The sequence below is a fragment of the Brienomyrus brachyistius genome, chromosome 20, assembly GCF_023856365.1.
Source record: "Brienomyrus brachyistius isolate T26 chromosome 20, BBRACH_0.4, whole genome shotgun sequence".
Taxonomy (NCBI): domain Eukaryota; kingdom Metazoa; phylum Chordata; class Actinopteri; order Osteoglossiformes; family Mormyridae; genus Brienomyrus; species Brienomyrus brachyistius.
The window spans coordinates 798,760-811,060 of NC_064552.1; the positions used below are offsets into that span (position 1 = coordinate 798,760).

At 49.1% G+C, this 12,301-nt stretch overlaps 1 protein-coding gene across 1 annotated transcript; it reads left to right on the plus strand.

Annotated features, from left to right (window-relative positions):
- The first annotated feature begins 917 nt into the window (after positions 1-917).
- Positions 918-10,861, plus strand: LOC125715761 (pleckstrin homology domain-containing family S member 1-like). Its single transcript, XM_048987671.1, has 15 exons — positions 918-1,079; positions 1,264-1,353; positions 1,908-2,005; positions 2,580-2,698; positions 4,218-4,352; positions 4,825-4,894; positions 5,032-5,085; positions 5,519-5,635; positions 6,125-6,228; positions 6,580-6,627; positions 6,716-6,823; positions 7,729-7,842; positions 7,925-8,014; positions 8,549-8,684; positions 9,543-10,861. Exons 2-15 carry the CDS (start codon positions 1,323-1,325, stop codon positions 9,609-9,611), a joined length of 1,293 nt encoding a protein of 430 aa, XP_048843628.1. The 5' UTR covers positions 918-1,079; positions 1,264-1,322; the 3' UTR covers positions 9,612-10,861.
- The last annotated feature ends 1,440 nt before the right edge of the window (positions 10,862-12,301 follow it).

The following is a 12,301-nucleotide window of genomic DNA, read 5'->3' on the forward strand; positions in this document are numbered from 1 at the left end:
AGATATGAACATAGATTATCCAGAATCCACACATAAATATAGATATAGATATGAATGCAGATTATCCAGAATCAGGAATGTTTACTTTGCTCCTCTATGACAAGAACACAGTGAAATGACCTTTGCTGGTCAATCAGGCAACAGATCAGAGGTCTTTAGACAATGCGGAATTAACTTTTAAACTGAACAACTGAAAACTGATTTAAACTGATGATGCATCCCACTCATACAGGAAGAATCATCTTAGAAACTGCGTATGAACTGTGTTGTGTAGTTTATTACACAATAAAATATTCATCTTCTGGATCCTTCTCTGTCTGACCTACATGGAAATGACACCAGCAGGATAGAAAAGGTGTCTTTTGGAGATTCCAAAGCGTTAATGCCTCCCTGCTGACGTAGCTGGATAAATACGATTTGTAAGGATAGATATTAATTTGACTTTTGGCAGTTTCAGTTTTGTTTGTTGCTGCATCGTTAAAAGTAAAATAAAGTAAGATAAGCTACACATGGATAAGTGTGTCAGTATTTTATTTAAAAGATGACAATGATCTGTTGTCTGATCCTTAGGTTACTGAAATCATATTCAAAACACTACCCTGACAGCTAATTATCAGCTGAACATTTTTACACCTTTTACTCATACAGCTTTATTAAAAAGTAATAATAATAATAATAATAATAATTCATAAGCTCAAGCACCCGACTAAACCCCATGGTGACAGCAGCTGGAATTCTACAGCTTCCGGGTGTGTTACCGGACACTGCGGCAATACTAAACAAACCAGTTGTTTCTCGACAAGCTTGGATGGAGTCCAGGAGGAAGTCTGCACACTTGGGTAGGGCTGGCTGGATGAGGAAGAGCCAATGGTGGAGCCTCTGCCCCAAGCATGCCAGTGACATCACATCCTAAGTATTTTCATAAGCAACTTTGTTTCGGAGGCGACATTATGCTCCTCACACGCCGACAGCTAAGCTCAGAACGTGGGAGTCCAAGGGAGTGGAGCTGGTGAGCGATTAGGTACCTGAAGCATCGTGGGAGACAGAGCACACTGCAGGTGTCGCTCTCTTCTGTGCAGGTAAGGTTTACTTTTATGTTGTTTGTAGGGTCACCGAGTAGCACATCAAACCTCCTGTAGACGTACCTGTGAGTGTGTGCTTCCATGCCACTGTTGCTTATGGTGTTTTCCCAAAAATGCTTAGAGACGTCACTGCGAGGAAATGGACGAGCTCAGCTGATGTGCACTATTTCACTGTCTGTAGGTCCACCTGGCCCTCTTCTTGCCAGACTTTTCTTCTCAGCACGGGCGGTGGGATCCAATATGCTCGGGAAGAACGCCCAGCGGATATCAAGTAGGAGGGGAAGCGGTGGGCTTAGTGCCATCAAACGCCGTGGGAAATGACCCTGGCAGGCTGCCATTAGAGCCCTGCCTTGTCTTGGTACCTTGAGGGAGGCTTATTTTTAAGGACGCCATAAACATTTACTAAGCTGGTAAACAAAACACCGCGCTGGGTTCCTTCTGCATTCAACGATGGAACCTCAGTGCGACTCTTTAACTCTTGTTATTGCAAAGGAACAAAAGCACAAGAAACATATCATTTGGAATCGGTGTGCAAGATGCACGAGCACTTCAATAGGATCTTACAGATGTACTGCTGTAAATTTAGCCTCTGGGAGTCACGGTTCTAATACCTAATGTGAGCATCATTTTATGACAGTAATGCCTCATGTAGTTTTTGGGGGCTATTTTAGTTATACAGCCATTTTATTAGAAATTAGTAATGTTGTCCAAAGGTGATTTGACTGAAAGTCATAAAGACTGGGGTTAATTGATCAGATTGTTTTAAATATTACTATTCCATGAAGACCAAAAGTTCCCCAGTTTACTATTTATTAATCTTTCTAGGCTCAAAGTCTGTGTTCTATGCCCCAGCGGCGGACGTGGAGGAGGTGCGCACTGGACACCTAATCAAATCTCCTCCAGCTGGCCGTTTCAAGTCTCAGGTGAGTTTTTTGGTTTCTCGCGGGTGTCTTGCAGAACTCGAGTGTTGCATAAACATACTCCTGTGAAATTTCTCTGTGCACATTTTGACTTCACACACACATTCGGATATAAAGTCATCAGTAGTTACTGAATCGAACCTGTGAAAGAAAGAGGAATTTTAAGAGGATGATATTGGGAGGTGGACTTTGTGTAAAAGGCCAACATCAAAGTTATTTCATTCCTCTGAGCATCACCCCGCTTTACTTACATTCACTATTTCTTTCTTTCTTTCTTTCTTTCACTTTTGCTCCACCCCATGCTGCTTCTCAGTATACAATCTTGTGTAAAAAAAACTGTAAAATTAACATCTATACATAATTATAAATCGTCTTCTTCCAGTTGTCCTGCATGTTATACATTTTATTGGAGCACACCGAACAAGACAAATGTCTTGTATCTTTAATATAAAAATCTTTACAAGTCCGATTCTTGGCATGAATGAAATTCACCACAGAAAGTTCCTGCTGTCGCTCCTCATTTTCTTTTCAGTTTCCTCGTGGTTAATTGGCATAAAAACCTCCTCTGTTCCTGCAGAAATCCTGGAAGAGGAGATTCTTTGTGCTGTTTAAAACCAGCTGGGGCACACATCTGCTCAAATATTACCGCAGTGAGGACGAGCGGGACAAAGCGCAGGGGGTCATCGACCTCTCTAAGTATGTCCTCTGACCGCCGAGTGGCATGATGCTCCTGTCCCTGCATGACGCTCCTGTCCCTGCATGGCGCTCCTGTCCCTGCATGACGCTCCTGCCCCTACATGACGCTCCTGCCCCTGCATGATGCTCCTGTCCCTGCATGATTCTCCTGTCCCTGCATGACGCTCCTGCCCCTGCATGATGCTCCTGTCCCTGCATGACGCTCCTGTCCCTGCATGACGCTCCTGTCCCTGCATTGTGCTCCTGTCCCTGCTTGGCGCTCCTGTCCCTGCATGACGCTCCTGTCCCTGCATGACGCGCCTGTCCCTGCATTGTGCTCCTGTCCCTGCATGATGCTCCTGCCCCTGCTTGGCGCTCCTGTCCCTGCATGACGCTCCTGCCCCTGCTTGGCGCTCCTGTCCCTGCATGACGCTCCTGCCCCTGCTTGGCGCTCCTGTCCCTGCATGAAGCTCCTGCCCCTGCATGACGCTCCTGCCCCTGCATGGTGCTCCTGTCCCTGCATGACGCTCCTGTCCCTGCATTGTGCTCCTGTCCCTGCATGACGTTCCTGCCCCTGCTTGGCGCTCCTGTCCCTGCATGACGCTCCTGCCCCTGCTTGGCGCTCCTGTCCCTGCATGACGCTCCTGCCCCTGCTTGGCGCTCCTGTCCCTGCATGACGCTCCTGTCCCTGCATGGCGCTCCTGTCCCTGCATGACGCTCCTGTCCCTACATGACGCTCCTGTCCCTGCATTGCGCTCCTGGCCCTGCATGACGCTCCTGTCCCTACATGACGCTCCTGTCCCTGCATGGTGCTCCTGCCCCTGCATGACTCTCCTGTCCCTACATGATGCTCCTGTCCCTGCATTGCGCTCCTGTCCCTGCATGACTCTCCTACCCCTACATGACTCTCCTACCCCTGCATGACGCTCCTGTCCCTGCATGGCGCTCCTGTCCCTGCATGACGCTCCTGTCCCTGCATGACGCTCCTGTCCCTACATGACGCTCCTGTCCCTGCATTGCGCTCCTGGCCCTGCATGACGCTCCTGTCCCTACATGACGCTCCTGTCCCTGCATGGTGCTCCTGCCCCTGCATGACTCTCCTGTCCCTACATGATGCTCCTGTCCCTGCATTGCGCTCCTGTCCCTGCATGACTCTCCTACCCCTACATGACTCTCCTACCCCTGCATGACGCTCCTGTCCCTGCATGGCGCTCCTGTCCCTGCATGACGCTCCTGTCCCTACATGACGCTCCTGTCCCCGCATGGCGCTCCTGTCCCTGCATTGCGCTCCTGGCCCTGCATGACGCTCCTGTCCCTACATGACGCTCCTGTCCCTGCATGGTGCTCCTGCCCCTGCATGACTCTCCTGTCCCTACATGATGCTCCTGTCCCTGCATTGCGCTCCTGTCCCTGCATGACTCTTCTACCCCTACATGACTCTCCTACCCCTACATGACGCTCCTGCCCCTGCATGGTCTGCCTCTCACTGACCTCTGTGAGGCGCCAGTTTCCTGTGATTGACTCTGTCATTTCCTGCCAGGATCTCAACGATTTACCCTGCCCCAGAGAATCAAAACAGGTGGGAGTGGATCCACAAAACCTTCAAATGCCTCCCCGACTGTGTGCTCTACATCCATGCCAATGACAGAGACTATTACCTCATCAGCGAGAGAAAGTAAGTGTGTGGCAGCGCTGGTCGGGTCGCATTTGGCACAAGGTGGTGGGGAAGCTTTAATTAACAACTGGCTATGAATGTCTTCTGCAGGAAGACGAACCTGTTTGGTTATAAATGTGCTTCAGTACCCATGGCACAGATCATTGGCCAAATGACGAAAGGCCTGTTTGTCTCTGACAGGACGTGGGAAGCAGGATGCTGACCGTTTCACTTACTAGGCTGTCTGAGGGCTCAGTGGGTTCAGCTTAGGCATTAATGGGACGCTGTTGACCAGCTGCCCCTTGACCATCTCCCTGCATATCTGAGTCCTGTGTAGCTGGCATTCTTGGGTGCTCATCCTTGGTCTGCTTCAGTCTGTTGGACCTTGTCATTGTGAGATCTGAGCAGAACTCTGATCCTCATAGTCTCAATGGAGGCCATCATCCTGGACAATGAAGAGCCTTTACTAACAAGCCCATCTCCATGGTTACAGGTTCGAAGTGGATGGATGGTTCAGTGACATCCACAAGGCGCTAAGGAATCTCTATTCTAAAGAAGACCTGGTATGGCTGTCCTTTCTGTTTGCCTGGTATATCCCAGGCCAAAACTGAAATTCCAGGATAGAGGGGTACAAAGGTACCCACTCTCATTGCTGTGATTTGTTCATAAGATCATTTCTTCTACCCACCCCTTCCCCCAGAGGAACCGCTCTGCCTCTGCACCAAGCAACAGCATCTCTCTCGCTGAGCATCAGGTAAGCTGGGAGCGATTTGGGAACAAACGGACTGAGCCTATGCAAGCATACCACGCTTTGTAACATATCGTGGAACCTTGAAAGAAATATGTTATATATGTGTGTGTGTGGGGGGGGGGGGGGGGGGTTAAACATGTGGAGTTTAACTGCTGCTGGCTAATCCTCTGTGCCTGTGATCAGAAGATTGTCGGTTTGAGCCTGGCCTCAGCACATCTGCGGGACCTTGAGCAAGGCCCTTAACCCTCAGTGTGTTGGCCACTGCTGTGGGAGGCTGCCTTTCACTGCCCTTCACTGCCTTTCACTGCCCTTCACTGCCTTTCACTGCCCTTCACTGCCCTTCACTTGTTCTCACCTACAGACAGCAAGTTGGTGCTGGTGTAAAGAAAATTTCCCCATGGGGGTCAACATCAATTATTATTGTTATTATTAACAGGCATCTAACAAGACTGGAAACATGCGACCTGCATCCTGTCAAGAGATCAAGGCACAAGAAGATGACCGACAGTCACACTACGACACGCCCAAGAGTGTCCTGGATATCATGTCTCAGGTACCAGGACCATGTTACTGCCACTAACCTCTGTGCCAAGGGCTGGGGGGGGGGGTTCTGAAGCCAACACACCACATCAGGGGAGGGAGACTGTGGGTTTAAGTAACTTCAAAGCAGGAGCAGGTCGGGTGTGAAGTAACGGGCACCAAGTGGGGCAAAACGCTTCCATAAAGGGTAAATACTTATCTCACACTGGGTCGGTGTTTAGCTGTACAGGGAACGAGAAGATCCTTAGGTGTGGACAGCATGTTTAGCTTGAGCATCCAGGACCTTCAGCCTTTTAACAAAATGCTCCCTTAGTTAAAGTAGCCAAGGTCAGTGAGACACTACCGGTCCTGCCAATCAGCTGATGCTCCCCGTCACACACCCAGTGTGTGTGGAAACACCCCAGGACGTTTTGGGGGATTTGAAGAGGTATCTCTGGAGAGTGTGAAGCACCATCCCAGCACCCACCACCTCTTCATCTGTTTATATCAAATAATAATTTAGGGAAATGAAGAGGATAATGATGATGATGATGATGATGATAATGATGATGATGATGATGATGAAGCTGAGGAAGAGGAGAGTTTTTACATCAAAATGGACAGAGTGTAAGTTTCCATCTTTTCTTTTACCTTTTCCTTCATCCCAGAACCGGCCCCCACAGATACCAGCAATCGCTGTCACAGTCTTTACCTCCAGGACTGTCACTAACATTTCCCCAAAGATTAACAACTCTTCTGAATGCAGATAGAACACTGACTAAACGTATGAGTTAATTCGCTGAATATAGCTGGTTCAATGACTCGGAGCAGGACCCTTTATCCCAAGTCCTGCAGTATCAGTTTGTGATGTGGCCTTCATAGAGCTGGTACCAGCTGTTTGGGACCCAGAGAAGCTTTCGTGAGAAACAAGCTGGCTGTAGAAGAGAGATGATTCTAATGTTGCTTTGATTGTGACAGGTACGAAATGCTGGAGGGTGAGGAGCAGTTATATGAGAATTATCCAATGTAAGTAGAGAGCTTGTAGTCGACCACGTCTGCCAAGTTACACGGCAGGGGAACAGAGTCTAAACAGCAGGGCTTTCTGCTTCTGAAGGAAGCAAGAGAGCCAATCCTTGTCATCTGTCACCGAGGAGACCAAGAGGATGAAGATAGTGGACCCGCAGGTTAACAATGGAGGATGGTCAGACAGCTGGACTGAAGAGTGAGTGATGACTGCGATCTGGGGGCATCCAGCCCTTCACATGTTCAATGTTAGCACCCCCTCCATGTGGGGCAAAAGCTTCCCAGACTGCTCAGATTTCCTTAATTAAGGACGGAAATGGAAGAGCAGCAGCTGTGTATGGAAAGACCACAAAGACAATGGCTGGCACTCTTCACAGCGATGTGTCGGAGTTCACATACTTCTGCACCGGTCTGCATTTCTGGGAGCCGGTTGCTCAGGTTCACCTAGTACATTCCAGGCACGAAGGGCGGGAGTGGAGATCAGACCTGACCTTGTGTCACACAAAGTCCCTCTTAAACCGAGATTGCTTAACACATCACTGTTTTTTCTGGCTTCTACTTAATAAGTCACATTTTTATCCAACTAGCAGTTTCACCAGTTTACACGAATATTCCAAGAATGCCTTGTAGGGTAGAACCAGGGCCAGGTTTGCTGCTTATGGGCTCCACACCCCCTTCAAATGTTTCAAAAATGAAATAAGCAACTAACTGGTAGCATCAGATCATAGCTAGCTAGCTGGTTAGCTCCTGCATCTCCTCAGAATGTGTTTATTTAGTATGTACCATAGTGACTGTTTGTGGCCAGCAGGGGGCCCCCAAACTTCAGGAGGTCTAAAGCAAATGTTTGGTTTGAGTGGCAAGCCAAACAACAGGGCAATCCAGGGAATAGGAACAGTGAACAGTGAACATCCTCAAAGTCATGTCCTCCATCCACATCTGTTGAAGCCTGAGTCTGGTCGGGGGGGGGGGACCCAACCATGCCATCCTGTGCACACAAAATAAAACTTTTCTCTGCATTACTAGTAATATCATTTAACCTTAAAGCAAAATATTGTGTTTTTCTTAAAAATGTGGCATCATTATAATCACTTGGCATTTCCACAGGAACATCACAGAAGACATAGCAGATCCTTTGTCTCTATCCAAAACTGACATAAAGCAGAGAGACCGGCCCCTAAGTCAGGAGGCCTGTGAAAAGTGGCAAGAAGAGCTAGATGGGTAACAAGAACCGATCGCCTAGGGAACTGTGGGTAGTGTAGTTCTTCCGACTAAATGTTTTATTTTTTTTTCCTTTTTCCAGAAATAAAATCCCCATGCAGAAAGACATTTCAGTGGACCTGAGTGACCTGAAGCACCATCTGAAGCTGGAGGACGCTGATGGGACACCCTGGTGGGTATTCCATGGGCCTTGGTCCTCGTCTAGGCTTTCAGGCAGTGACTTTGGGAGAACCTGAATGCGCTGTACCTAGAAATATTTCATATAGGATATATAATCTTTTGTGTATCAAAAAGCGAGTAGTGCATGTTCTCGCCATGTCGCCATAGGGTTCCTCTCACGGTTCAAAAACAAACTGAGGCTAATTGGAGTTGCCAAATTGCCCATAGGTTGTGAGTGTGCCATGGGATGGGTTGGCGCCCCATCCTTGGTAATTCCCGCCCTTGCTCCCATAACCACCGGGATAGGCTTGGGACCCCATGTGACCCTGAACAGGATAAGCGGTTTTGGAAAATGGGATGGAAATTGGCACAATGTAGAATTTCAAATACATCTCTCAGTCACATGACACCAGAGAACATTTCAAGCCCCTCCCTCATATCTTTTTTGGATATTAACAGAGGAACTTTATGGTTTGTCTAAATGACAACATACTATACTGTAGCTTTCAATACAGGCTGCAGCTGACCACCTCCTCCCTCCCCCCAGTGTCAGTGAGTGGAGCCCCCACTTTGGGTCAACCTGCCTCTTCCACAAGGGTGACCAGATCCTAGCTGTGAATGACATGAAAACAGACTGTGCGGCTGACTTGCAAATGTTTCTGGGCAAGCTTCTGAAGCAAAAGGTACACACACCATCACCAATGTCCCACTCAGGCACACGCGCGTGGGCAGGCCTCAGACACACCATCACCAATGTCCCACTCAGGCACACGCGCGTGGGCAGGCCTCAGACACACCATCACCAATGTCCCACTCAGGCACACTCGCGTGGGCAGGCCTCAGACACACCATCACCAATGTCCCACTCAGGCACACGCGCGTGGGCAGGCCTCAGACACACCATCACCAATGTCCCACTCAGGCACACTCGCGTGGGCAGGCCTCAGACACACCATCACCAATGTCCCACTCAGACACACGCGCGTGGGCAGGCCTCAGACATACCATCACCAATCTCCCACTCAGACACACCATCACCAATCTCATACTCAGGCACACTCGTGTGGGCAGGCCTCAGACACACCATCACCAATCTCCCACTCAGACACACCATCACCAATCTCATACTCAGGCACACTCGCGTGGGCAGGCCTCAGACACACCATCACCAATCTCCCACACAGACACACCATCACCAATCTCATACTCAGGCACACTCGCGTGGGCAGGCCTCAGACACACCATCACCAATCTCCCACATAGACACACCATCACCAATCTCCCACTCAGACACACCATCACCAATCTCCCCCTCAGGCACACTCGCGTAGGCAGGCCTCAGACACACCATCACCAATCTCCCACACAGACACACCATCACCAATCTCCCACTCAGACACACCATCACCAATCTCCCCCTCAGGCACACTCGCGTGGGCAGGCCTCAGACACACTATCACCAATCTCCCACACAGACACAAGCGCGTGGGCAGGCCTCAGACACACCATCACTCATACGCCAGTCTGCTGCCTCTCCTCAGGTCACAGTGACCCTGCTCAGGTTCCCGGGCTCTTCGGGCTTCCAGCCTGGCAGCTGCTCCTGTAAGTAAGGCGAGGACTTGCCACCCTGGCCCCTCCACTCCAGTGTGAGATGGACTTCAGGGGGAGTCAGAGGTGATCCGCAGCCCCAGAAAGGCAGGCATGGCAGACGAAGGGCATGTACAGGAACCACCTTCGTGTCATTGTGGACAGAGAGTGGCACGAGACTGACTGCATTCTACAGCCTGGTTTAAGCAGCTGTGAAATTATGATCAAATGTAAAAATATATATATGTATAGAAAACAGAGATGGAAATCACCAGTGACCACCCATAAGATTAGCATGATACCTAGGTGCCGATTCGATATGTATCGCATTTCTATGAATATCCCAATTTGATACTATGATTTGTTTGATTTTTTTAGAATTTTAAAACCTTGAACCAGGAAAAAAATAGTCTTACCACTTAAGCTTTACTCAGTAACTGCACAACTGAGTTGAACATGAGGAAACACACAGCACGCTCCAAACGATTTTCCTCCTCAAAACCCATAGAGCATTTAAACAAGGCGAAACAAGCGTTTGTGCTTCTTCACTGCCTTGTCTCAGGATGCAATATGTGCCTGTACGTTCCTCACATTATCACAACGCGTAACTTACACAGGACAAAGTTTGCATACAGGATGGCTCATGTCCAACTCCACTTTACCATTTAAATTTTGAAAGCCAAAGGTCCTCGGTACTTTGGATTTAAACTGTGCACCATTCTTGTCATTGCTTAAAGTTAGGAAATAATTGGCTCCTACTCCACAGTACCGTGTGCTGCCTGTCAATGTGGGGAGAGTTTAGAGTGCACCACCTGTAGGATTGCAGAGGAACTGCAACATTTCTCCACCACAAATCCAAAGATATAATTTATAAAAATTAAATAAAAATAAATAAAAATTAAAATCAGATTTCAGAGGTAGTGTGGCGAAACATGAATCATCCCACAAAAAACACGACACAATCGATTCAGCAACCACTATTATAAACACTGTTAAGAAGCATTTTCAAGCTAAAACGGAAGAGGGCCGAAGCTCATGGGGACCCTGATGCCTTTTGATTGGCTGGCAGATTCACCAACTCCCAGCTTCCAATGGGGCTTCCTGCTCCTGATGACATCAGTCATCCAAACCCCACTCACTTCTCATCCATGTAACCCTGCCTCCAGCGTCTTATCATAGCAACATAGTGTTGGTCCCTTTTCTTGCCCTTTATACCATCACTGTCAATATCTTGGCACTGCTTCCTGTAAAGTTAATAAAGGTTTGAAATGTGTGGGTGGCAAACCATTAATGACTGGGACATTACAGGTAAAGGAATGAAAGGAAGCAGGTGACACAATTGAAAACCATCAAGTCAACGACTAAGTAACTCCTTCAAGAAAAGCCTCTCCTGAGAAACAGACGGCACCTCCACCGTATGCTCAGGCGAAGCGTAAAAAGCTTCTTACTAATACACGCAGGGCAGAGAGAGGGACTCAGGGCAGCAAAAGCCAAGACACCTGGACAGAATAGTGGGAAGATTCGAAGACAATGCCGGCTGCAGTGTGGCTTGCTGAACAGCAGAGCCCTCTCCACAATCCAGTGCGTCCGTCAGTGCTGCCAGCCCACAGTCCAGCGCGTCCGTCAGTGCTGCCAGCCCACAGTCCAGCGCGTCCGTCAGTGCTGCTGGTGACCCAGCCTTTCCCCCAGAGCTGCCAAGGAGACTGGGCTTACACTATAACTGATCACCAAGGCTTTGAATCCCCAGAAAAGCATCATGATTACATTTGAAACAAGGCCAGAAACATGACCTTCAGCATCAAAAGCTTCATATTTATATCTGCTTTAAATAAAAGCCTCTTTAAAGTGCGACCAGGGGGAAAAGGCCTCCTTTCTCACTGCCAGCAGGAGCCCCCGAGACCAGAGCGGGGTGCCAGTCAGCCACTGGGAGGCAGACCTGGCCAATCCGTTAAGGAATGTCTTTTTGGATTTAGCATTTTCGGGTTTCTGTGACAGTGAGGGGATTCCAAAAAGAGAGCGAATCTTAGAGAGGCTAAGCCTCTGTGCCCGCGGTGGGAAGATTGCAGGTTCGAGCCACGGCAGAAGTGACATATCTGTAGCCAATGAAGAGGCCCTTATGCCCCAGCCCCAGAGGCACCACATGCTGAGAGACCCTGCACTGTGACCCTCCCGAGCCCCAGGGGGCGCTGTGTGCTGAGAGACCCTGCACTGTGACCCTCCCGAGCCCCAGGGGGCGCTGTGTGCTGAGAGACCCTGCACTGTGACCCTCCCGAACCCCAGGGGGCGCTGTGTGCTGAGAGACCCTGCACTGTGACCCCAAAGCTTGCTCTCACCTATATACGAGTCTGTGTCTCATGGAGAACAAGATGGGGGAGAGGGCAAAAGAGATTGTCCCCATGGGGATCTAAGACGCATCACTACGCTATTTTATCTGAAGCAGGACTGGGTGCAGCATCAGCATCAGCAGGGACCTGGCCCACATCTACACCTTACAGGAAAACCAGCAGGTGACAGAGCATCTGGCAGCAGAAGCGCTTTGGGCTGAGGTGCATCACACAGCTCCTTCCATAATCTGAGTCACAAACAGATTAATGCTGAGGATCAGGCACCTAGCCACTTAAACAGGACTCAATAGATGAGATGCTCTATTTATCCCAGTCCAGGCCTGGCTACCTGACCTGGGGGCTTAACGATGGTACCATGGTGCTAGCTG

Coding starts and splice junctions, on each gene's coding strand:
- LOC125715761 (XM_048987671.1), top strand. CDS start 1,323: ATGCTCGGGAAGAACGCCCAGCGGATATCAA. Junction 2,699..4,217: donor GGGGTCATCGACCTCTCTAA/GTATGTCCTCTG, acceptor ATTTCCTGCCAG/GATCTCAACGATTTACCCTG. Junction 4,353..4,824: donor TACCTCATCAGCGAGAGAAA/GTAAGTGTGTGG, acceptor CCATGGTTACAG/GTTCGAAGTGGATGGATGGT.